Raw genomic sequence first — 23,951 nt, 5'->3', positions numbered from 1 at the left:
TTACAAAATGAACAAAACGGATATTTGAACAAGGGAATCTTGACTCAATTTTTCGATTATGATTTTTTTCTGCTTGAAATGTATGGAAGGCTAGAGAAAGAAAAGAGGAAAAATAAGTGAAAAAGAATAGCAAAAAATAAGGCTACTGATTTTGTCACTTCTTTTTTTGTTAACGCCACTCCCCTACAAGTGTATTTTTGGTGCAAAAATACACTTACATGGGAGTGGCGTTAACAAAAAAAGGAGTGGCAAAATCATTTCTCAAAAAGAAAAGAAAAAAAGGAGTAAATTTCCAAGCAAACCCTACACAGTACGTAGGAGTATTGAAGTAGTATTTTGATAGCTTTTGCTTTTTGTGAAAAATCTCACTACACTCAATACGTTGTACTTCGCTTCATCGAATCATCTATATTGTACTTAGCTTGCCGTATGTAAAATGAGTCCAAATGTATGGGGCTGTTTGATAAAACTGAAAACTGAAAGCTGAAAGCTGAAAGCTGAAGAATTAAGTACTGGAAACTGAATGCTGAAATTTTTAAGCTGAAAAACTGTTTGATAAATATATTAAGTACTGAATTAAAAACATGATGAATTAATTTTGTTCCAATTCTATCTTAATTTACTAACGGTCACAATATACTTTTGGTAATGGTGGTGGACTGGTGGTGGGGGAGTGGTGGAGGTAGTAGGAGTGCTGGTAGTGGTGGTGGTTGAGTGGTGGTGGTGGTGTAGTGATGGTAGTGGTGGTGGAGTGGCGGTGGTGGTGATGGTGGTGGAGTGGTGGAGGTGGTGGTAGGAGCGGTGGTGTGTGGTGGTGTAATGATGGTAGTGGTGGAGTGGTGGTGGTGGTGGTGGTGGTGGTGATGATGTGGTGGTGGTGGTGGAGTGGTGGAGCTGGTGGTGATGATGTAGTGATGGTAGTGGTGGGGGAGTGGCGGTGGTGGTGGAGTGGTGGAGCGGCGGTGGTGGTGGTGGTGTAGTGATGGTAGTGGTGGTGGTTGTAGTGGTGGTGGTGGTAGTGGAGCAAGTGGTGGTGGTGGAGTTGGTGGTGGTGATGTGGTGGTGGTGGTGGTAGTGGAGGGAGTGGTGGTGGTGGTGATGTAGTGGAGGAGGAGTGGTGGTAGTAGAGGTGGTGGTGGTGGAGTGGTGGAGGTGGTGGTGGTGTTGGTGGAAGTGGTTGTGGTGGTGGTATGACGGTTGAATGTAAGTACACAAAAATTCAGCCAGAATTAAGTAGTTCAAAGCTACTTAATTTTTTTTCAACTTTTTAGCCTATATTTTAAGTGGTACTTAATTTGTTAAGTAATATGAAATGTGGTTATCAAACCTACTGAATCACTTATTACTTAATTGATTCAGTATTAAGTGCTGAATTTAGGTTATCAAACAAGCCATACATGAAAATATCTAAAAAATATAAGGTAAAACATATTATGGAAACGAGAGTCTATTTGTCCGTTGCATTATTGTCTTATGCATTTATTATTTCTGGCCTTTAGGTGTTTGACCGCTCATTTCGAAACGGATTTTTTCAAATACACGTTATGAAAAATGAACTGAAGAATGCAAAATTTAAAATTTTCTCCAAACAAACTTTTTCCCATTATATATTTTCACACACTACTATTCTACAAAAATATATTAAGCACATATTGTCGAAACACTTACAAAAAAATAGCTAAAGAACATGCCTTGAGTCCTTATGTATGCAAAATAAATATACATAAAAATAGGTTAAAAAAAAAACATGTGTATTGGAAAGTTTTTTGGAAATTGATATTTACACTCCATTTTCTGTTATCCACACTTCCTTTTTTGTTTTTAGTGAAAAAATACATACACTTTCAACACAAAAAAAAAATGGAGTGTGCATAACAAAAAAAAAAAAAAAAGAGTCTGAATATCAATTTCCAATTTTTATTTTTAATTTTTCAGAATTAAGGGTATCTCCAATGGCATTAGATAGTCAAAACTTGTTATCTCATCTTTTAGTTATCCATTTAAGGGTTCCAAGATTAACAATGTGAAGTCCCATAATGCTCCATAATCAAAAATCTATTTCTACTATAGAGAATTGGAAATGTAGGTTGGTCCTATAACGACCCTAATTTTCGGTAAATAAAAATTTCATTAAATATTTAAATTTTATTTTAATTACTTGGTTTTACTTTTAAAATTTTTTTTAATTTCTAATAATCCGTCATAATTAGATTTTAGTTCTTAAAATTTATATTTCTTAGCTAGAAATCCTACATGGCAAGTAGGGTTAGTTTCTAACCGATTAGTTAGAGAAACCGAACTACCAATCCACCTAATTACAATTTCCTAACCCTAGATGGACCTTTTTTACCGTTTTTGAGCCTTATGAACGCTTCCAACCCTAATTGAACCTTTTAGACCTAGAGAGGTCATCATTATACTCCATGTCTACTCATTTCAACCTTAGTCATCATCATTATTCCTTTATCCATTGGATAATAAATGTTAGGAAAATTTTTGTCCCTTGGATAATAGAAGTTAGTCTTGTCAATGAAAGCCTAGATTTAACAAGACAAGTCATATAAGAATCTTTAGACCATAGGAAGCCATTATTTTTCAAAAGAAGTAAACTTAGTCTTAACCATTTTTCTTTTCATCGAGTAGTCACTTGAAAACTCTCCATGACTTTTTCTCTTCCAACTAGACTTAAGACTACCTAAACCTAAAACTATTTAGTTTTACTCATAGATAACCATATATGTAGATATATTTATATATAGGTAGTACTAGAGAGAGAGAGAGAGAAGCCGAGAGGGAGGGAGAGAGATGGAGTGTGTGGTGTGTTTTATTCACCCCCACAAGCAACCTTTAGCCTTAAGCCTATTTATAACTTGACAACCCATTTCTAGTCAATTTCTAACATAGAATCCTAGCCCTAATCATCCTAGATTTGATTCCAAAGTAGCCTTTAATCATCCTAGAACCTAACCTTAATTACCCTAGGATTTGACTACAATCTAGACCTAGGAAAGACTAAACATGGAAGGCTACTCTTTAGCCTAATCAAAACCTACCCTAGACTTATAAGACTTGCCCTAGACTTATAAGACTTGCCAACCTAGACTATGATCACCTAGATTTACCTAGAAAGCCTAAAATCCTACTTGATTTTATAGTCTTATGCCTAAAGATTGGATTTGACAATACTTGGCATGCTTTCAAGCATGAAATGACAACTCAATGGAGCAAAATCCATGGGGTAAAGAGAGAGGGAGATGGCCGGGCAAGAGAGGGGAGGGAGAGCCCAACATTTTGCTATAAATAGGACTACATTCTCACCATTCAACTCACACTTTCCAATTCTCCAACTTCTCTCTCTATGAAAGCTTGTATTCTTACTTGTTCTTGCTTAGTTCTTCATTGTTCTTGAAGTTCTTCTTGAAGTTTTTCAAGAAACTCATCCCAAACCACTCTTTTGATCCATAAAGTTTAGTAGTTTTAGTCACGAAGATGTTTCGAGAGAAACCTTTCTCTTTCGAAGTTACCGGAAGTTCACCGTAGGAAGTTACTCCGCTCGATCGTCAACTTACATTCCATAGTCATCACTACCGCCAGGAAGAAAGGTAGAATCCATTGTCCACTAAACTCAACATATAACGTATAACCGTATGTTGGAAGTATAAGTAGATTCTCCGTATATAAGGTTATCTATCACTTATAATGTTTTGAAATGCATGATAGTTAACAACTTAATTTCGATAATGGAAGTATGAGCATGTTGGAATAATAGACATTTACTTAAATAAACAAATGTTGTTTTAAACTTCCCATAAAGTAAGAAAGAACGGATTTTGAAAGATAAGAATTTAATGCTTGATTAGAAGTATTCGTATTTTGATATTTAGGATGATTATGAGCATGTATGCATGAATTGTTGGTATTACTTGTTGTGTGATGAAGCATAAGTGATTTTCACTTCAAAGGCGTCGGTACAAGTGGCATTATGCTTTAAGTTGTGATTTGAGCATGATAAGTAATATGGAGTTGGATGATCTTGCAAATTTAGTTTCAAGATTACAATGAACGATTTATGTTTACTTTTGTGAAAAGTCCTACCGCGAAGTTTATGCATGAAAACGTGACATAGAAATCGAGAAAGTTAGAAACATGACACCTAAGGTGTGGTTAATGGAAAAAAGGTGTTTTGCAAAAGAGAAATGTGGTCGGACATGGTAGTCCATTGTGTGGTGTGTGTGTGTTTGTGTGTGCCAATGGGAACCTGGCGCTGCGGAACCATTGTGAGGATACTCGGGAGACTGGCGCGGCGGAACCGATGGTGGGTGTGTAGCTTGGTTATCCGCGGAGAAGAGCCAATGCAAAGTTTTGTGTGCCAATGGGAACCCGGCGCAGCGGAACCATTGTGAGGATACTCGGGAGACCGGCGCGACGGAATCGAGGTTGGGTGTGTTAACAGTTTTGGAAATGTTGATATGGTTATGAAATATGAAAAATGGTGACACGGTCTGCGAGGAGTCGCGTAGGAGAAACTCGAAAAATAATGGACACCAACGTTAGTTAGGATAATGAATGTGGATGTGTCAATGCTAACTGTTTTGTCAAATATGTATGAACTATGTGGAAATCATTGAATTTATGATCGTTTGTTCGTAAGTTAAGGGTTAGTGGGTATGGGTTGTTCTATTGAGCTTTTGTAGCTCACAGTGTTACCTTTGGTGACCCTGACATATTATATTGGTGGCGACGCCGATATAATGTGTTAGATCTTATAGACGAACAGGGTGAACTCTACACCTTGGAAGCTTTTGGGGCCGAGGAGCTGGCCAAGATGAAAGAAGAAGCGGAACAGTAGATAGAAACCCTAGTTTTCCCTTGTTTTGTTGTATAAAAGTACGTTTATTAAAATTATGATGTAATATCGAGCTAGACTCTATTTAGTTTTTTAATGAAAATGTCTATTTAACGTTTTCAAAATTCAGGGCGTTACAGGTCCATTGATAATTTGATAGGGATGATGTAAGAGAGAAAGAGAAAGTGTGTGGACCTTATTAAATTTGGTTATCTAAAGAGAAAAAGCTTGCTAGTTTTAATTATTTAAATGTCAAAATTTGATTATTGGTTAAGAGTTTTGTAAATTTAATTATACCACTGTGAGTCATATTTTAGACCACTATTGTTAATTTAAAAAATCTGATAGTTTTGATTATGCCATTTAGTTATCCTAAGAACATCTCCAACCTTGACCCAAAATTTTACCCAAATTTTGGTTAAAATTTGGATAAAAATTCATTTTGGGTTAGGCTCACTCCAATGGCAAAATGATCTTTTATCCAAATACATTATTTTTTAAGTATTCAATGACAATAATATAAATAATATAAGGGAACAAATTTGATTTGGGGTAGAGAGTGACTGACTTCTTTGAAGAAAAAGATGAAGAACAACTTGGCCCACTTCCATAACCACTGTCAACCACCTAAACAATTTACCACTTACCACCACCCACAGAACCCTTATCTATATATCCTCCTTTCTTTTCCATCTCTAAGAACTCGTTTCGACGATGGCAGCCATGAGAGAGAGAGAGAGAGAGAGAGAGAGAGAGTTGTAGGTATCCAAGCTTGGAAAAGCTGACGTCATGCTCTCAGAATGACATGGAATGAGCAATTGAAAAGAGAAAAAAGCCGTTAGAATATTGGGGAAAAAAATAGGAAAAAACTTGGATTGTTTCAAATTTGGAAAAAGAAATTGGTAAAACCCAAAATGACAAAGGGTTTGGATCAAAAATTGGAGAGAATTTTTTGTGAGTTTTGCCTAAATTTCAAATTTGAGTCTTAAAATAGATCAAGTTCTAAGCACTAAGTAAATGGAAGTCAATTTTTTTACAAGCCAAATATATATCTGCTGGAATTAGAGAAGATCCACAAAAAATTCGAAGGATGTTTATAACATTGAACCACGACAAACTCGAACTTTGGCAAATGGATGTCGTTTAGGTGGACTCTTCGATATTAGAGGCCGTTCAGCTAAATAAGCAAAGTAGTTTATTTTTTTGTTCTTATTTAAATTTTTTTTGCATTTGTTAGTTTTTCGTCAATTTTTTTTTTTGAGGATTATTGCTTCGTCAAAAAAATCTAAAAAGTAAAAAATTACAATCGAAACCTAATTTTTTTGAAAAAAGACAAAAATAAACTAAAAAGTCAATTTTTTCGTCTTTATTCAAAAAAAATTGGATTTCGATCGTAATTTTTTACTTTTTAGATTCCTCTTGTTAGGAAGAAGCAATAATCCCCAAAAAAATTGATAAAAATAACAAATACGAAAAAAATTTGAATAAAGACTAAAACATAAGCCAAGAGCCGAATGGCCCCTTACTCACACAACAATTCAAACACAACAACTAACATGTGGGCTCCACACACATTACTATGTGTGGGCCCCACATATATGTAAGAGGTTGTGTAAGTTGTTGTGTTTGAATTGTTGCGTTTGTACTAATATTTTACTTTACCAAATTTCGTTTAGAGGTGTTTGTAAATCCTCTCCCACTTCTCACAAACCTCGCTTTCTCAGATCTGTTTTACAGTGACCTAGTCGCCTTGAGCATGGCGATTCCTGGTTTTCTTCTTCTCCTACTGTTCTTATCGTGCTCTCCGCCTGCCCTTTCACTTTACGAAGATCAAGTCGGACTCATGGACTGGTTAGTCTCTCTCTCTCTCTCTCTCTCTCTCTCTCTCTCTCTACCGTATAACTTTCCAAGTGGTTTATTCAGTTCCATTTGATTACTGTTCAACCGATCATCGTCAACCGATAACTACACCGTTTGTCTCGAATCAATTACTTTTTGTCATTACAGGCACCAACAGTACATAGGAAAAGTAAAGCAGTCGGTGTTCCACACGCAGAAGGCCGGGCGAAAGCGCGTGATCGTCTCCACCGAGGAGAACGTCATCGCCTCGCTCGATCTCCGGCGCGGCGAGATTTGTATGTACCGATTGATTTATATCCTGAAAGCTTAATTTGAGTTTCTGTAGCTAGAATAGTGGATAGCTGTTAATCTGATTTGGAAACTAGGTTTGATGTTGTATTTTGGCAGTTTGGAGACATGTTCTTGGAGCTTACGACGCCATTGATGAGATTGACATCGCGCTTGGAAAATGTAAATCCCATCATGCAAATGTCTTTTGGTTATTGTTAAGAGTATACGTATGGAAATTTGGGTTTCGCAAATGTAGCATAGGCATATAATTTTAGCTTTTGATATCCTTGATGTAACACCATTCTGATTATCAAAGTCTGTGAAATAGTTGGGTTTCTTTTTCTTTTTTTTTAATAGGAATTTGATTAAATTTCTGAAATCAAACTAGAAAAGCTAGTCTATATTCGGATGCCAATAATCTCGAGTGATAACAAGGCAGAACGAGAGTTTTGTTCTAAGGGTGCCAAATCTTGGAAGTTCAATCATGAGAAATATGGTGCAATTCGAGACTAAAATTCCACAGGATAAATATAGAAAGTTTCTTTTGTGTTGTCAGATTCAATAGGCACAATTTATCTCGTGTGTCAATAGCAAGTCAGGGGATGCCATGGCACTTCCTCCCCATTGTGCCCTCCCTGGAGTGGGAATGAGAAATATAGTTATAGGAACTAGGAAGCAAATAAAGGTAATCTATTGCCTGAGGTAAGATCACAGTATGGAGAGTGGGGATAAGTTTCCTAGTTAATTTATAAATACAATTCAGGAGTTGATAGGAAATCTGGAATCACTTTCATTTTTCAGCCTATTCTAAATGCAAGAGTCATGGGGATCTGTAGTAATGTTCCCATTCCTCCTCAATTGCCCTCCAAACTGAGGCTTAGTGATATTACGCTGATACTTGACAAATATAAAGGCTAACAGTTGCTGCTTTCTGTTTAGACTTTAGGGTATCCACAATGCTATAATCAGAAATTGATAACCAAAAATTGCCGCATCAGCTTTTGATTTTTCATTTAAGAGATTGTTAAGGTTAACAATGTAAATGTCTACAATAGTATAATCAAAACTTGTCACATCATCTTTTCAAATTACAAAAAACTGTGAACAGTAGAAAATAGTTTTTTTTTTCCTTCTAAAAATAGCTTTGAAACTAATAAAAACTATTTACAAGAAATAGAAAATAGTTTTTGAAATTTTGTTTTGGGAAAAAAATTATTTTTAAAAAATTGTTTCCTACAAAAAACATTTTTTTAGTAAAGTGTTTTTTTCCGAAAATATTGTTCAAAAAGAAAGAGAGAGAGGGAAAGGGAAGAGAGATAGATTTTTTGTATAATGATTGGTGTATTTGATTGAGAATATGTAGAGTCTATTAAATTTGATTATTGTCAAAAGATTGCTAGTTTTGGTTATTCAAAACACAAAATTTGATTATTTCTAAGAAGGTTGTTAAGTTTGATTATAGCATTGTGAGCCATATTTTGCACCAACATTGTTAACTTTAAAAACCTTTACTTTTGATTATAGCCCTGTGGATACTCTTAGACCCTGTACTTGTCTTGGATTAACTATTACATTGAACTGTAACATGGGTGAACGAGAGTGTAGGTACTTGCTTATAAAACCATAACCTGCATGGTGCCTGTGCTATTTCTTTTAAACGGTTGTTAACTATGAGTACAACCCCTTTTGGTATCATTAAACTTGTAATAAATGCCATATATGAATGAATTTTACACCTGTTGTTAATCTTTTGCTTCTAGTTCAGATTATAGTATTTGACTAAGGGTGAGTTTCCCCTATTGACTACATGGACTAAATTGAGTAGAACCCATGTTTTCACGGATTTCGAGGCTAGTCATCCTACTCACATACACCACTAAAATACGATTAAGTGGAAAAAACTTGACTATTGCCATTAGTCTAAAGACAAAATTTGCTGAAAACTCACACCTAAATATTGTTACGCTCTTTTTTTTTTTCTTTTTTTTTTTTAAGGTAAATTGTTACGCTCTTGACATTGTGTAAAAGGTGACTGGGAGAATTATATACTTGGGGTAGTCCATTTGTCACTAAATGTAAGATAATTGTTTGCCGTCGCAGATGTCATTACCTTGTCGTCAGAGGGAAGTATTCTGCGAGCTTGGAACCTTCCTGATGGGCAGATGATTTGGGAATCTTTCTTTTCAGGCTCAAGGCCATCGAAGTCTTTGTTATTTATCCCGGTTGGTGAAATATATTCTTTATTACTTGGGAACTTTTGAACAAGTGGTGTTGAGTTTACGTATCTAGGCATTAGATACACACTTTCTCTTGACTTTTTATCATGCCCATGGTCTGCAAGATCTCGTATAAGATAAATCACCGAATGGATTTTACTATTGTACGTTTGGAAAGAGCAATGACTATTAGGCTATTTTGCAGACAAATTTGAAAGTTGACAAGGACAATGTGATCTTTGTTTATGGGAACGGGTGTCTTCATGCCGTTTCAAGCATAGATGGTGAGGTTCTCTGGAAGGAGCTTATTGCTGAGGGGTAAGCCACATTCAGAAGTTAATCCGACTTTATCTTTTTTGTCTTAGCATTGTTTAAGTTGATGAATTTTATCGTTTTGCGTTTGCAGGGTTGAGGTTCAAGAGTTGGTTCATCCGCTTGGAAGTGATATTATATATGCAGTTGGATTTGATGGATTGTCCCAATTTGTTGCATGTCAAATTAATGCTAAGAATGGTGAGTTGCTGAAGCATGAGAGTGCATCATTTCCTGGTGGCTTTGCTGGGAAAATATCATCAGTCTCAAGTAACAGTTTTTTGGTATCTGATGCCACTCACTCAGTTTTGGTATTAGTAAGCGTCAAGGATGGAGGAATTAGCTTTCAACAAACATATATCTCAGATCTTGTGCCAGATTTTTCTGGAACAGCTGTAGTGTTACCGACGAAGCTTACAGGGATATTTGCCATAAAAATCAATGAATTTGTTACGTTTGTTAAAGTGATAGATGAAGGAAAGTTGGAGGTTGTGGACCAAATTGATAATGGAGCAGCTGTTAGTGATGCTGTCGCATTTTCAGAGGGTCAAGAAGCTTTTGCATTTATTCAACATGAGGAGAATAAGATTCAACTCACTGTGAAGCATGGTCTCGAGTGGAGTAGCGATTTACTTAAGGAGAGTATTGAGATGGATTGCCAGAGAGGGCTTGTGCATAAGGTCTTCATTAACAACTACGTCCGAACAGACAGGACTTACGGGTTTAGGGCATTGATTGTCATGGAAGATCATTCGTTACACCTAGTACAACAAGGTGTTATTGTTTGGAGTAGGGAGGATGGGCTTGCATCGGTCATAGATGTGACAACATCAGAGTTACCTATAGAGAAGCAAGGTGTTTCTGTGGCAAAAGTGGAGCAGAATCTCTTCGAATGGCTTAAGGTATGAAGCTTTTAGAAACTCTGAGAAAGTGAAAGTTAACGTTGTATTTCAAACTACTAAGGGTACAACAATTTGATCAAGTTCGTGATAGTATTCAAGCATCTGTCACCTGAGATTTTTGGTGTAGAGTTGTACTTGTGAAATCTTTTGATCTTGTACTCATATATGTTGTGTCTGGAGTTTGTCAGTGAAAAACATAATCTGCATACGGATATTCTTTCTTGCTAAGAAGCACGGACACGTCTACCCCTCCCTCTTGTATCTGTGTCCGATCCATGTCAGTCACGGACATGACACGCTCTGGACACATGTTGGACATGCCGAAACTCTTGTCCAATTTTTTATTATATTCCTTTTACTCAAACACATTGTAGATATGCTATAACATGTCGGCGGCTCTTGGAACATGCTAAGACACATTAAATGGTTAAAATCGAATTTCCAACTCTAAGCTTAGAGTGAAATTTTCGTATAGTTCATTTATAATTATATGAGGATCATTGATTTGTATCTTCATAGTATTGTTCTTAATTCAATAGAAGTAACGTTTTTTAGTTTTATGTGAATTCACAAGATACCTCTATAATTCCTATACATTTTACGTTCAGCGAATCCCCCACGTCTTTGTCCTAATTTGTGAAGAAATGGCGTGTCTGCTTGTTCATGTCGTGTCTGTATCTGATATCCGTGTCCGTGTCCGTGCTTCTTAGCTTTCTTGGGCAAAGAATTCCATAATAACGGAGATGAGGATATTGTAGCGTCAGTCAAAGAGGATAACTATATGTGGAACGGGATAAATGAAGGTCTTCTCTTTCTTTCTGCTATTTTTAGGGTTTCTGGATAGAATTTCGAAAAGAGTATGTTTGTATGTGGAACGGGATAAATGAAGGTCTCGAATCTCGATAGGATTCCTATGTTTATGCAATATGAGAACTCTTTGCATTGCAATGGTTGATAAATTGTGTAGGTATTGATCCATTTAAATTTCATATATATTGGTTGTAACAAAAGAATTCGCAGAAGTATTTGAATTCCTTGTTTGCAGTGACTATATCCGTCAGGATCCAGGTTTAATGTGCTTATACGTCATTCTTCAAGTTTACTTTTTCCTAGATTTTCTTTTTTAACATTTATCACAATGGCCAACCTCCTATCATAATCTGTGTAACCATGTAAATGAGGGTCTTGATAGAATATGTAGCAATATGGGACTCATTTCCTATTTTCCAGTACCCTGCGTGATATTCTGATAGATTGTGGGCATTTAACACCATGTGAATTGTGAATATTTTGTTTGGTTCATTTGAGAAAGAAAAGCAGTTTTCTGATGTTCTTGTCCATATTGATGACATCGATGATGTGTAATGTGCTTGTGCCTTGTACATCTATTAAACTTTTACTTTTTTTGTGGATTTAGTGTTTGGATTATAGTTTGATGGAATTCCTTTGTTTCATTAGAGGTCATGGCATATGAATGGGGGAATATTTGGACTCCGTCAGGCTTGGACAGCATAGATAAATGGCATTAAGTTATTGATAAAATGCTGTTTTGTTCATGATGGTCAGGATTCTGTTTGTAATACGATACTTTCAGTTAAATTGCCAACACATTATATGTGCTTGGTCATAACAAGATTCATGATCGTCCAATTAGTGTACAACTTTCATCAGGTTAGGCACATTGCATGTGCTCTCTAGTAGACAAAGCTACTAAACGAGTGCTCAGAGAATAATCCTCTGTCCGAATTTGTTTTTGACATGGATGCTCCCCCCATATTAGAGTTTAATAGAGCATAGGTCTGTACAAAATCTTAAGTAATATTTGATTTCCATTATTTGCCAGCCTCATGGTTTCCTCGATTTTTGAATGCTGAGAATTAGTCCTTGCATTGAGAATCTTGCCTACCTGTGGCAAATTATGAATCTCTAGTAATTATGTTATTCTGCTTTGATCTCCTAGTCTTTTGTTGTTAGTTTACCGTGTTTATGCTTGATTTCACATTTTTGGGAAGGTGATGGGACTTTTTACTCAGCTTGTGAAGAATCAGATTCAGGTTCCAGGCAACGTCTGGACTGTTTCAAAGATGAAGAGTGTTGTCTGTGTTTTTGTTTCTCTTTCTCTTTCCCTTTCTTTCAGTTAGAGGTTATCTTAAATCTTAATACTGTTTTCTTGGACTACTCCTGTGGAGGCAACTTGTTAGCTGATTTCCTCCCATTTGTTTTGATATGATCTGTCGTTTTAAGGGACATATGCTGAAGCTAAAAGGAACTCTAATGCTCGCAAGCCCTGATGAAGTAGCAGAAATTCAAAGAATAAGGTTGCAAAGCTCAGAGAAAAGTAAGATGACCCGGGACCACAATGGTTTTCGAAAGCTTCTCATAGTACTTACTAGAGCGGGGAAACTTTTTGCTCTACACACTGGAGATGGACGAGTTGTGTGGTCTCTCTTGCTCCATACTTTGCGTAAAACAGAACAATGCAACTCCCCTGGTGGGCTTAAATTATACCAGTGGCAGGTCCCACATCATCATGCACTTGATGAAAATCCTTCTGTTCTTGTACTTGGGAGATGCGGACGTAGTTTGGATGCCAATGGTGTCCTTTCAGTTGTTGACACATACACAGGGAAGGAGCTTAGTTCTGTTGGTGCTTCTCATTCCATTGTGCAAGTTATTCCACTGCCTTTTACTGATTCAACTGAACAGCGCCTGCATCTACTAATAGATGCTGACCAACATGCCCACTTAATCCCCAGAACTCGTGAGGCAGTCAGTATTGTCCAACGTGAGTTTGGAAACATATACTGGTACTCAGTTGAAGCTGATAATGGCATCATAAGGGGTCATGTCTTGAAGGACAACTGCGATCTTGAGGTATCAGAAGGGTTCTGTTTTAACACCCAAGGATTATGGTCCATTGTCTTCCCCTCTGAGTCAGAAAAAATCATTACAACTATGACAAGAAAATCGAATGAGGTAACTTTGTTTCCCTCTCGTAGGTAACTTCGAGGTTGAATCTGAATCTTTGTGGTTCTGAAAGGCTACTATTGTTCCATACGTTTGCTGGAATCAATTTTGATATGCTTTTGACTTCTTACTTATCACTCTGTAGCTACGCATCCGGCTGAGCTTGGACATGGCATTTCATTTTTCATATTTAAGAATGGTGGGATGCCCGTCTAGGATGAGGTGGAGTTTCACTTTTATTTGACAATCCCATCATATATGTCAGCTTCAACCACCTCATCCCCTAACATGATATATTCGACCTTGTTGAGCTTAATTGATTGTGGGCCTTCAACTATGTATGCCTTGTTCGTATCATGTTGTACTATATTAGCTGCTCAGTTATGAAATATGTTGATTAGACACAAACATGGCAGACAAGTAGGACATGAACACAGGAAGGTCACAACTAGGAATCTGTTATATATCTTCGCTATGAAATGGCTAGATTATTTTAAAGAGTGAGTTCTTTCTTTTTTTCCCCCTCTAGGGGTTTAGTCTTTGAAAGTAATTACGGTGAAAGAAAGCCAAAAGATGGCATATAATAACACTAATGATGATGAAAGGGTTGTTGAACCATTTTCCAGCAATAACAACATCAAGAACTAAAACAAAAGGCAAATAAAGGGGCCGGCCAAAATTTGACTTCATTGAATGGAAAGTGTGTCAATTGGTACATAATCACCGCTTCAGTACCGATTCAACTACGATTCATAACCATTTGCGAGTTATGGAAGCTGTTCGTGTAGATTACCCCCTGAATCATATGTAATAGCAAAGTGCGCAATAAAATAAGCAATTCTAACATATATGGTGTCAAACATGTTTCTAGAGTTGTCAGGAAGGAAAGTGTTGGGAGTCTGACAAGTGTGCACGCACTCGCACATGCAGAAACTGTTCTTCCCGAATGTTGTCTCTTGTACTTCAGTTATGAATTTTTAATAAACATACCACTTGAATGTTTATCGTGCTTGCTACACAAGAATATTAATGCAGTGCTATATTGCACTGTAATTTGGGTCTTGTGCCTCCCCCTCCCCCACACCCACACCCTCATCTTTTATCTGCCCTTGGATAAGTAAGCCACACCTCCGGATTATATCCCTCTTTCATCCAATGACCTGGAATGTTCTTACCAAATTATGACTCTTTCGAGGTCTGACACTCATTACATGAAGTGTGTTGCATTCCGGTTTCATGTGGCTGCCATCTCTTCCTCTTTCTATTTGATTCGGGTGTTCATACTGCGTTTGTATGAATATGAAATTCTTTTGTGTCTTGTGTTGTTTAGGTGGTGCATACTCAAGCCAAGGCTATGTCTGAACAAGATGTGATGTATAAATATGTATCGAAAAATCTTCTTTTCGTGGCTAATGTTGCACCTAAAGCCAGAGGTGATATTGGCTTGGTGACCCCGGAGGAGTCATGGTTGGTCGTGTATCTTATTGATACTGTGTCTGGACGTATACTGCACCGCATGACTCATCATGGTGCTCAGGGTCCTGTCTACGTAGTAAGTATGCCTTTTCTTGGTCAAGTCAAGCTTTTTTTCATTGATATAGCAGATTTAAATTATGATTTGTTTCTTTTTGAAGGTTTTTAGTGAGAACTGGGTTGTCTACCACTACTTCAATCTAAAAGCACACAGATATGAGATGTCAGTCATTGAGATCTACGATCAGTCTCGGGCGGTATGTATTTGAACTTGAGGTCCTGCGTTTCATTGGTGTCTATGTTTTCCACCTGATGTTGATCGGTGTGACTTTTCTAAACTGGGATTACCGTCTGCAGGATAACAAAGACGTCTGGAAACTCGTTCTTGGAAAGCATAATCTTACTTCACCAATTTCCTCCTATTCTCGTCCTGAGGTCATAACAAAGTCACAAACTTATTTTTTCACCCATACTGTGAAATCAATTGCAGTAACATCGACAGCCAAGGGCATCACATCCAAGCAACTTCTTATCGGCACAATAGGTGACCAGGTTAGGTCAAATAAAAAATGTGCGCTCGCTGTGTTTTTGTTTTCAGTTGCTTGCTTCACTGTTTCTGTGGTTTGGATACCTTATGCGGTGATGTACTTGGGACATTTTTTTGTGCTCGTACTGAATGCAGCTTGCATTTTACAGGTTTTGGCTCTTGATAAGCGTTTCCTAGATCCTCGTCGAACAGTCAATCCCACGCAAGCTGAGAAGGAAGAAGGCGTTATACCTCTTACTGATTCATTGCCAATCATGCCACAGGTGCATTAACCCTATCCTTACCCTTTTTCCTATAGAGTTGTCTCCTTGCGTTTGAAAATCTCGTCACTCCCTCCCAACGGAATTGGAGTTTATAGCAAAGAGAAGGGCAGAGAATAAGGTTCCAGAGAATAAGGTTCTAATATGTACACCTGGAAACCTTAGACTGCTTTTGCTTAGCTCTTCCTCTGCTCGTAAATGTTGAAATATCTGAAGGTTATGGGCAAATTTTTTAACTGGAAGATCTGGATCTAGTTGGCTAACTTTGGATATGAAAGTGCTCCCGCAAATCGTGATAGGTACAGGTGCTAGTTTTTTAAAGAGTGGATGAATTAGTTAGTTACCCAGATACTAACTGCATTTTAGGTTTGCACCATTTGATCAACAAGGGCCTGTAAAACCAGTGAGAGCTGCCTGGGTAACTGGCTTGTTCATAATTCGGATGTTGTCTCCTGAGGCTGGCTTGTTTAAGTTTCATTCTCATCAATAAGAACTTTGCATGTCTAACAATGTATGCTAACATAAGATGATGAGAATCATATGTTTCACCGTCTCTTTAAAAAAAATGATCGGGTTGCTGAGGAGGGGCACAGCTAGGATTTATGGGGAGGTCATTTAGGATTTGAAGAAAAAGGAGGAACTTTTCTGGGGATTTCAAAGAAATTTGTTTGGCTCTGGAAAAAATTGGGAGGGTCCAGGATCCTTCTGGTCCCTTCTCCCTCTGCTACTGCTGCCGCTGCTGCTGCCGTGGGAAAACAAATCAACTTGTTTCTTTTGTAACTCAGACCAACTTATGGGTTGTGCCATTGAGGTCACCTTTGATGCTTCGTATAGAAACACTGCTACACAGGCTAGCCTAGTTTGTGATTGTATCTTTTTGATGCTTTGTATGAAGTATTAACACACAGCTATACCTTTTTCATCTATGATTGATTAGTTGAGGCAGCACAGCTTAGGTGCCCTGTCAAGGATTTCTGTTCTTGTTATTCTTGAATGCCATTGTCGTACATTTTTGTGATTTGTTCATTGCGTGCTATAATAGTCTGGCAAAATTTGCAGTCGTACGTGACCCACACCCTCAAAGTGGAAGGCCTCAGAGGCATAGTAACGTCACCGGCGAAGCTTGAGTCAACAACCCTCATCTTTGCATACGGGGTGGACCTCTTCTTTACCCGGATGGCACCATCAAAGACATATGACTCACTTACAGAGGATTTCAGCTATGCTCTTCTTCTCCTCACAATTGTTGTACTCCTGGTTGCAATTGTTGCTACATGGATTTTGTCTGAGAGAAAGGAACTGCAAGACAAATGGGGGTGAGCCAAGTCTTGTCTCTGAGTCGAAGATTATTATCCTGTATTACAGGAGCACCAGCATGGCATGTACACGTGCTACTCTTGACTAGGGAAGCTCCGCAAAAGGAAATGGATGTAACTGTCTCTGTCTCCCACTCTGCTAGTGGTCAGGTTCGCGCCATCCATCCCATGACTATTGCTCTAATTGATCGAGGACAACAAATTTTAACATGCCAAGTAGGTGCTATGAGATAACTTAGTGATAACTCACTAGTCCATCTTTGCTCTTTCTAATTTTTCCTAGTCAAGTTTCTGTGAACTTTGTCTTTCAAACTGTCTTTCAATCAGGTGGTATGCTCCTAACCTTAGATTTTGTAGCATCCTCTCCGGTTCAATTTTTATTTGGTATTTGGGTTTTTGGTACCTTATAAATGTTGTAAATTAATGTTTTCAATTAGAGTTCTCAACATTTAGGAGGTTAATAACAGATTTGGGATCGAGCCCTCTGTTAAAACATTCATTCCCCTTCTTTTACTCCCAATCTTTGCAGTAGTTTCTGCTGGAATTTCTTTTAATCAATCCATTTCTCCAGATATCAATTACGACAGTCAAACCTTGCAATATGGGGCTTGGTTAATGTACCGGAGTTTACATAATTTTGAACAGGAACTTACTGTCTTCTCCTACTGGAGAGAAGTTGGTCTCCATATCTTTTGACTTCTACCGTGGAAGCTGGAATGTAAGCCCTTATTCCCAATTCAACTAGACCACGACGACTGTTCGACTTTGATCTAGCATGAAATTGGCGCCCATTTGATTTGCTCACTTATTTACTATTGATGAAAAACTAGCGAAAAGATTCTGTGATGGGACGGGTTGTTTATTTGCTTATTCAAGTAAAATTTTAATATTTTTTCGTCCAAATAAGTAAGCAAGCTAAGTTGATGTCAAATAGTTTGTTTTTTTTTTTTACACTAATTTCTTTCTAACCAGAAATAATGACATGAGCAGTGTAAAGTAACGGACCCTGAGTCGTTTTTAGTGGCAGCTAGTTTATCTTTTAGATTAGTTGAATACTTAGTACAGAAAAATGATTAGTACTCTATAATTTAGAGCAAGAAAATTTCAGCATGCAATCTTTTAGAGAAACAAAAAAGGGGTTTGGGATTAACGAAGCTTTCTTTCAGTACCCGTTTGTCTGGGATAACAGTTGTTTCGAAAGGGGGTGGGAGACTTCAAAAACAGAAATGCTAACCACACAGATTGTATGTGCACAGATCGTGCACATACGGCTATGTGGGGCCCATGATAGGGTCTCCACAAACAATCCAAGCCTTCCATTAGCTTTAAATGATTTTATAAGACATCACGCTAAAAATTAACTCAATCGGATGCCTACAAGTGTTTGATCCAATTGCCTAAATGTTTCTTCAGATTTCGAATCTTAAAAGTATAAGCGAAAATTTGAAAGATTAGATTAATTATTTAGAGATATTCAATTGAGCTGATTTTTCGTGTGATGACTTGGAAAATTATCTTAAAAATGATAGACGACTTGGATCGTTTGTAGGAACCCCGTCGTAAGCCCCTCTGAGCCGTATGTGCACGATCTGTGCACAGTGCACATACTCTGTGTGGTTAGCATTTACAAAAATGCTACTGGTACAACAGCTGCGTACAGATTCCCTTTGCGCCTGCCTCGGGTTCCGCAAAGATGATCGGAGCCGCTCATTTTGTTGGGACCTTAAACGACGTATTTTGAATAAAATGAACGGCTTCGATCATCTTTGCAGAACTCGAGGTGGGCGCAAAGAAGATCTGTACGCAGCTGCTGTACAACAGCTGCTGTATCAGTAGCACTACTCTAGCATTTATGCTTCAAAAAGGAAAAAGAAAGGGGGTGCCGTGGGATTAATAAGTAGGAGGACGATCGCACCCAATAATAACTTCTTGCTTAATTATTTGTGCATGAAAAGTTAGAAGTAACTGTGCTCTGCAACTGATGCAGGGCAGTACAATGCCCCCCAGTCCCACACCATACCTCAATTCAATTCAGACACACACAGAGCATCTCTGTCGACCCATTGAATTTGAAAACCACTCCAAACTCTGTAAATTGACACTTCACTGATCTCTCTGAAACCAACATCTCCCCCACTCACTCACACACTCATATTCTCTCTCTCTCTCTCTCTCTCTCTCGCTCCACCCAGGGTGTATACGATTCTCCTAAGGAAATCGACAGGAGCCACAGACGGGGGGAACTACTGTCAATGATGATTCGAGTCGTTCAATAATTTAAAAAATAAATTGAGTGAACTTGGAAAAAATCAATTCAATTTGATGTGTAAGTCTTCGATTTTATCTTTTTATTATTATTATTTAAAGTTCGAATCCATGAAAAAAATGAAAGCTTGGATCAAAATCTAAACATATCAGATTGAGCTAATTTTTTACAAACTTACTTGATTTTCAAAAAAATAATTGTTGAACGGCTCGTATCATTCATACCTTTCTGGGGCTCATGTTGATTTCTTTCACTTTTTCGGGTTGCATAATGCGTGTACTTGAACACCAGTATGCGTGTGAGCCGGTGCGTGGACATAAAATTGTTTTTCAATAATATTTCAAAAATTTGTGATGGCAAGGATTGAGGTGAAAGCGCGAGCAAAAACTGAGAATACGTGCACATGCATATTGAATAAGCATTTGGAGCCGTTTGATATATGTGGTTTTATATGAATCGAAGACCTTATTTGTTTCTAGAGTTACATTTTACTCTTAGGCTCAGTTTGGATATCCGTAATATTTTGTAGGAATATAAATTTGATTCCTAATAATTCTAGAAATCAAATTTCTAGTAATTCGATACCCGGTGTAATTCTATTTTGACATTTGAATTGATTAAGTAATCTTTTCTCAGAATCATTTATTTTGGAAATATCCTAAAGTCCAATGTTTTTTTTTTATATTGATTGAGCCAGGAATCCAAAATCCCCATGGGATGGGTAGGAGAGATTAGATTCTCTATGTATTCGGGAATGTGATTCTTCCTGAATTGAGAGATCAATAATCTCATTCCTATTTTCACTCTTCATAAACATAAAAATGTTAGAATTCCCCCAAAATACATGCCTTCCAAACACAGTCGCATAGTTATGTTCCTAGCATTTGCCAGTGTGAAACAATCAGAGTGAGGCTCCGTTCCGGAAACGAAAATAAGTACTTATTTTTTAAGAAGGTAATTTCAAGTTCAAAAATCATGTGTTTACGTAAATAATTTTTCTATCAATATGGATCTTGTTTGATAGATCTCATTGAGATTTTTTATACGGTGAAAAAAAATTGAAAAATAATTTTTCATTTATATTATTTTTGAGTTTAAATATGTAAAATAAGTACTTTTTTTTAAGAAGGTGTTCTGAAACGAAGCCAGTCAAATCTACTTTTAAGCCTTCAAATATCTGAAACAGTACTCTCTCCCTCTCTCTCTCTCTCTCTCTCTACACCATGAAAACCCATCCCCCAAAGCTCAAAACTACCCCACGTCCACTCTTCTCTTGCGGCTTCTTCCGTCACTGCACTCAAACCGTACTTAGTCCAACCACCTCCAGCCCTCCTCCACCCCTTCCTCTACCACAATCCCACCAACCACCACCACCTCCTCCTCCTCCACCACCTCCTCCTCCGCCTCTATCTTCCTCCTCCTCTTCTTCCAACACCTCCCAAAGTTTCACCCAGTGGAGGTTTCCTCTCCCAACCTCACCCATCTCCCACCCCCATTCTCACCCATCCCCACCACCTATAATACCCCACCACATTTTCACTGATCCACAGCCACCACTACTAACCCCCGCTAATTTCCAAGAACTCTTCCACGCGGCCGAGATCCAACTCAATTCAGACTCGGACACTGACCGGGTGAACGCCCTCCACATGCTGGAGCGCTCACTCGTGCCCAACCCTCCGGCCGCCGCAGACGGAGGCGACGCGGCGGCCTGTCCGGCGGCGGTGATGAAAAACGTGATTGGGTATTTGAAGGACGGCGGGGCGGGGGCGAAGCCGGCCACCAAAGTTCTCCTGGCGCTGTGCATAGCGGAGGGGAACCGACGGGTGGCGGTGGAGGCGGGGGCGGCGGGGAGAGTGGTGGAGGCGCTGGCGGAAATGGAAGGGGCGGCGGCGGAGAGGGCGTTGGCGGCATTGGAGCTGATGTGCACAGTGGCGGAGGGGGCGGCGGAGGTGAGGGCGCACGCGCTGGCGGTGCCGATGATGGTGGAGGTGATGGGGAAGATGGATGGGACGAGGGGGAAGGAGTATGCGATGAGTGTTTTGGGGGTGATATATGGAGGTGGGTTTGGAGAGGAGGAGCGGGAGCAGGGGGGGGTGTTGGCGCCGCGGGAGGAGGTGGCGCGTGCGGTGGAGCTGGCGTTGCAAGGGGAATGCAGCGATAGAGGGAGGAGGAAAGGGGCCCAGTTACTGAAGATGCTTCAAGAAAGTGGAGGGTTAGATTTGACGGAAGAGGGATGATGAAGATGAAGATGAAGATGATGATAAGGGGCTAGGCTAAGGCTAGGACTCCAGTACTGTTTTACTCCTACTGCTACTATACTATACTATACTAGTTAACAGTTTAACGGAAGAAAGAAAGAAGGATGGATAATGGATTTCAATTTCTTCGCGTACTGTTGGAATATTCGGTGGGTGATATTGGTGCCTGGTCTTCACTCTTCAGGGATTGTACAAAGTTTAAGAATTGAAAATTAGTAATTAAGTATATTATTAGTAAAATCAATCAAAGGGGGGGGTCTCCTACGTACAAAACACGACCAATCCAATCTGCTCCTCCGGGGAGACTGGACGGAATCCTCCCCCAGTTCAATTGACATTAGAGAGAAACTAAACTAGGTGAAGTTTTTATCCTTAATTTCCTTTCGTTTTTTAGGTTGTTTTATGGATCGGTCATATATCTTAATTTGTAAGTTGTAGCAGGAGTAATAGTAGTAGTAGTCGTCTTTTTGTGTTCTATGTTCATACTAGAGTAGTCTTTACCAATCAGAATTTTTAGTTAAAATTTGAACAATCAATTACTGTACTAATTAAAGTTCATGAATAGAAAATTTTCATGAAAAATCCATCTGCTTCCTCTACATTATTTACGTTATAATTTTCATGACAAATCCATCTGCTCCCTCTACATTAATAATTACGTTACATATGTGACGATAAGTTAAATGATATATGGACTACATTGTTGGCTTATCATTATTTAATCCCTCTTTAACTTCTACTGTCAAAGTGGGGAATGGACAAACTGCCTCGCTGCTGCTTCTTTTTTCTTTTCTTTTTTTCAATTCAAGGGGCAAAAAGGACAAGCTTTGCCTTTACCGACGGTACCCATACCAACGGGATACCCCCAGTCACGGGGATCAACTATGGATTCTGCACGAAAAAATTTATTTGTTCAATAATTTTAAAATAAAAAACTAAGCGGGCTTAGGAGAAAATAAACTCAATTCGATATGTATAAGTATTCGATTCAATCTTTTCACTTTTCACTTATTTTTTCTGTTTTTTAAAAATAAAAAGATTCAATTAAATACCTATACAAATCAGAAGCTGATTTTTGCAATACCAACGCAATTTTTTTAAAATTATTAACTGCTTGAATTTTCACTTGGCCCCCTTTTAGCTTTTCTGAGCAATAATCCGGTAAAGAGTTATTCCACGACATGACATGGGAGGGGGTGCCCCGTTTCAGAAATTTTTTCAAAAAATAAGCAATTTATTTCATATTTTTAAATTAAAAAATAATGTAAATAAAAAATAATTTTTTAATTTTTTTTGCTCCGTATAAAAAATCTTGATGGGATCTATCAAATAAGATCCATATCGATAAAAAATTATTTATGTAAATACGTTATCTTTAAATTTAAAATTATCTTCTTAAAAAAAAATATACTTATTTAAAGTTACGGAACGGAGGCTCAGGAGAGGCATTTCTGTGCAGTGTGGTCAGGTGGTGGGTCCGACCCCTGTGGTTTCCTTGCAGATCACGTGCGTTGGGTGCCAATTGGCCATGACCCATTACGGACTCGCGATAGTGCTGTGTTGAATGTGCTATGCATGGTGTTGTACCCAAAATGAATGGAAAAATGACGGTCAATGACATGTTTTGATAATTAATATCCGTTAAGGATATTTTCAGCATTAATAAATATTTTTATATTATTCTTGACGGATATTAATTATCAAAATACGTCCTGAGCCGTCATTTTTCCAAATGAATGTCGTTTTGGGCTATCAAAGGGTTCACCATTTGCGCTGAAAGGTCCTGTTTGGAGAATCCCGGATCCCGCAGTGACGGGAATTCACTGCAAATTACAGCTCCCCAAAATGACATCGTTTAGGGACGTATTTGGATTGTTCACGTTCGGTTAAATAAGTCAACTGGCTTATTTTTTTGTCCTTATTTAAATTTTTTTCGTATTTGTTAGTTTTTCGTCAATTTTTTGGAAATTATTACATCGTCATGACAAAAGGAATCTAAAAAGTAAAAAATTATGATCGAAACCTAATTTTTTTGAATAAAGACAAAAATAAACCAATAAACCAATTTTTTCGTCTTTAATAAAAAAATAGATTTCGATAATAATTCTTTACTTTTTAGATTCCTCTCTTATCATGACGATGCAATAATTCTTAAAAAATTAACAAAAAACTAACAAATACAAAAAAAAATTGAATAAAAACAAAAAAATAAGTCAATTGACTTATTTAGCCGAACGGATAGTCACATGATCCCCTACCAAACTCCCTCTCTCTCTCTCTCTCTCAGTCTCTCTCTCTCTCTCTTCTTCAAGTTCTAAAGTGCGGTGATGGAGTGCCCATAGGCTGTAAAAATTGGACTGGGGGAGGTGCAGGTGCTGTAACGGTGTGGTCCCGGTCAAGCGGGGCCTGCTTCGGTTTCATTCTGATGATTGGAAATGTTCACTTCGTAAAACTC

General features: G+C 38.1%; 2 protein-coding genes across 2 annotated transcripts; both read left to right on the top strand.

Annotated features, from left to right (window-relative positions):
- The first annotated feature begins 6,506 nt into the window (after positions 1–6,506).
- Positions 6,507–17,468, top strand: LOC131332246 (uncharacterized). Its single transcript, XM_058366358.1, has 12 exons — positions 6,507–6,697; positions 6,854–6,981; positions 7,094–7,156; positions 9,077–9,198; positions 9,398–9,510; positions 9,599–10,406; positions 12,651–13,382; positions 14,704–14,925; positions 15,008–15,103; positions 15,204–15,398; positions 15,543–15,656; positions 16,713–17,468. Exons 1-12 carry the CDS (start codon positions 6,603–6,605, stop codon positions 16,971–16,973), a joined length of 2,949 nt encoding a protein of 982 aa, XP_058222341.1. The 5' UTR covers positions 6,507–6,602; the 3' UTR covers positions 16,974–17,468.
- Positions 17,469–20,388: 2,920 nt separating this feature from the next.
- Positions 20,389–22,025, top strand: LOC131333163 (U-box domain-containing protein 25). The gene has a single exon (XM_058367532.1). It carries the CDS (start codon positions 20,459–20,461, stop codon positions 21,473–21,475), a length of 1,017 nt encoding a protein of 338 aa, XP_058223515.1. The 5' UTR covers positions 20,389–20,458; the 3' UTR covers positions 21,476–22,025.
- The last annotated feature ends 1,926 nt before the right edge of the window (positions 22,026–23,951 follow it).

This window comes from Rhododendron vialii, chromosome 7a (genome assembly GCF_030253575.1).
Source record: "Rhododendron vialii isolate Sample 1 chromosome 7a, ASM3025357v1".
NCBI lineage: Eukaryota > Viridiplantae > Streptophyta > Magnoliopsida > Ericales > Ericaceae > Rhododendron > Rhododendron vialii.
This window is presented reverse-complemented; position numbering and strand designations above follow the sequence as displayed.

Excerpts from the sequence above, each read along its gene's own strand:
- LOC131332246 (XM_058366358.1), top strand. The coding sequence starts at position 6,603 with ATGGCGATTCCTGGTTTTCTTCTTCTCCTACTGTTCTTATCGTGCTCT. Across the intron at positions 9,199-9,397 it reads AGTCTTTGTTATTTATCCCG|ACAAATTTGAAAGTTGACAA; the intron begins GTTGGTGAAATA and ends GCTATTTTGCAG. Across the intron at positions 10,407-12,650 it reads ATCTCTTCGAATGGCTTAAG|GGACATATGCTGAAGCTAAA; the intron begins GTATGAAGCTTT and ends TGTCGTTTTAAG.
- LOC131333163 (XM_058367532.1), top strand. The coding sequence starts at position 20,459 with ATGAAAACCCATCCCCCAAAGCTCAAAACTACCCCACGTCCACTCTTC.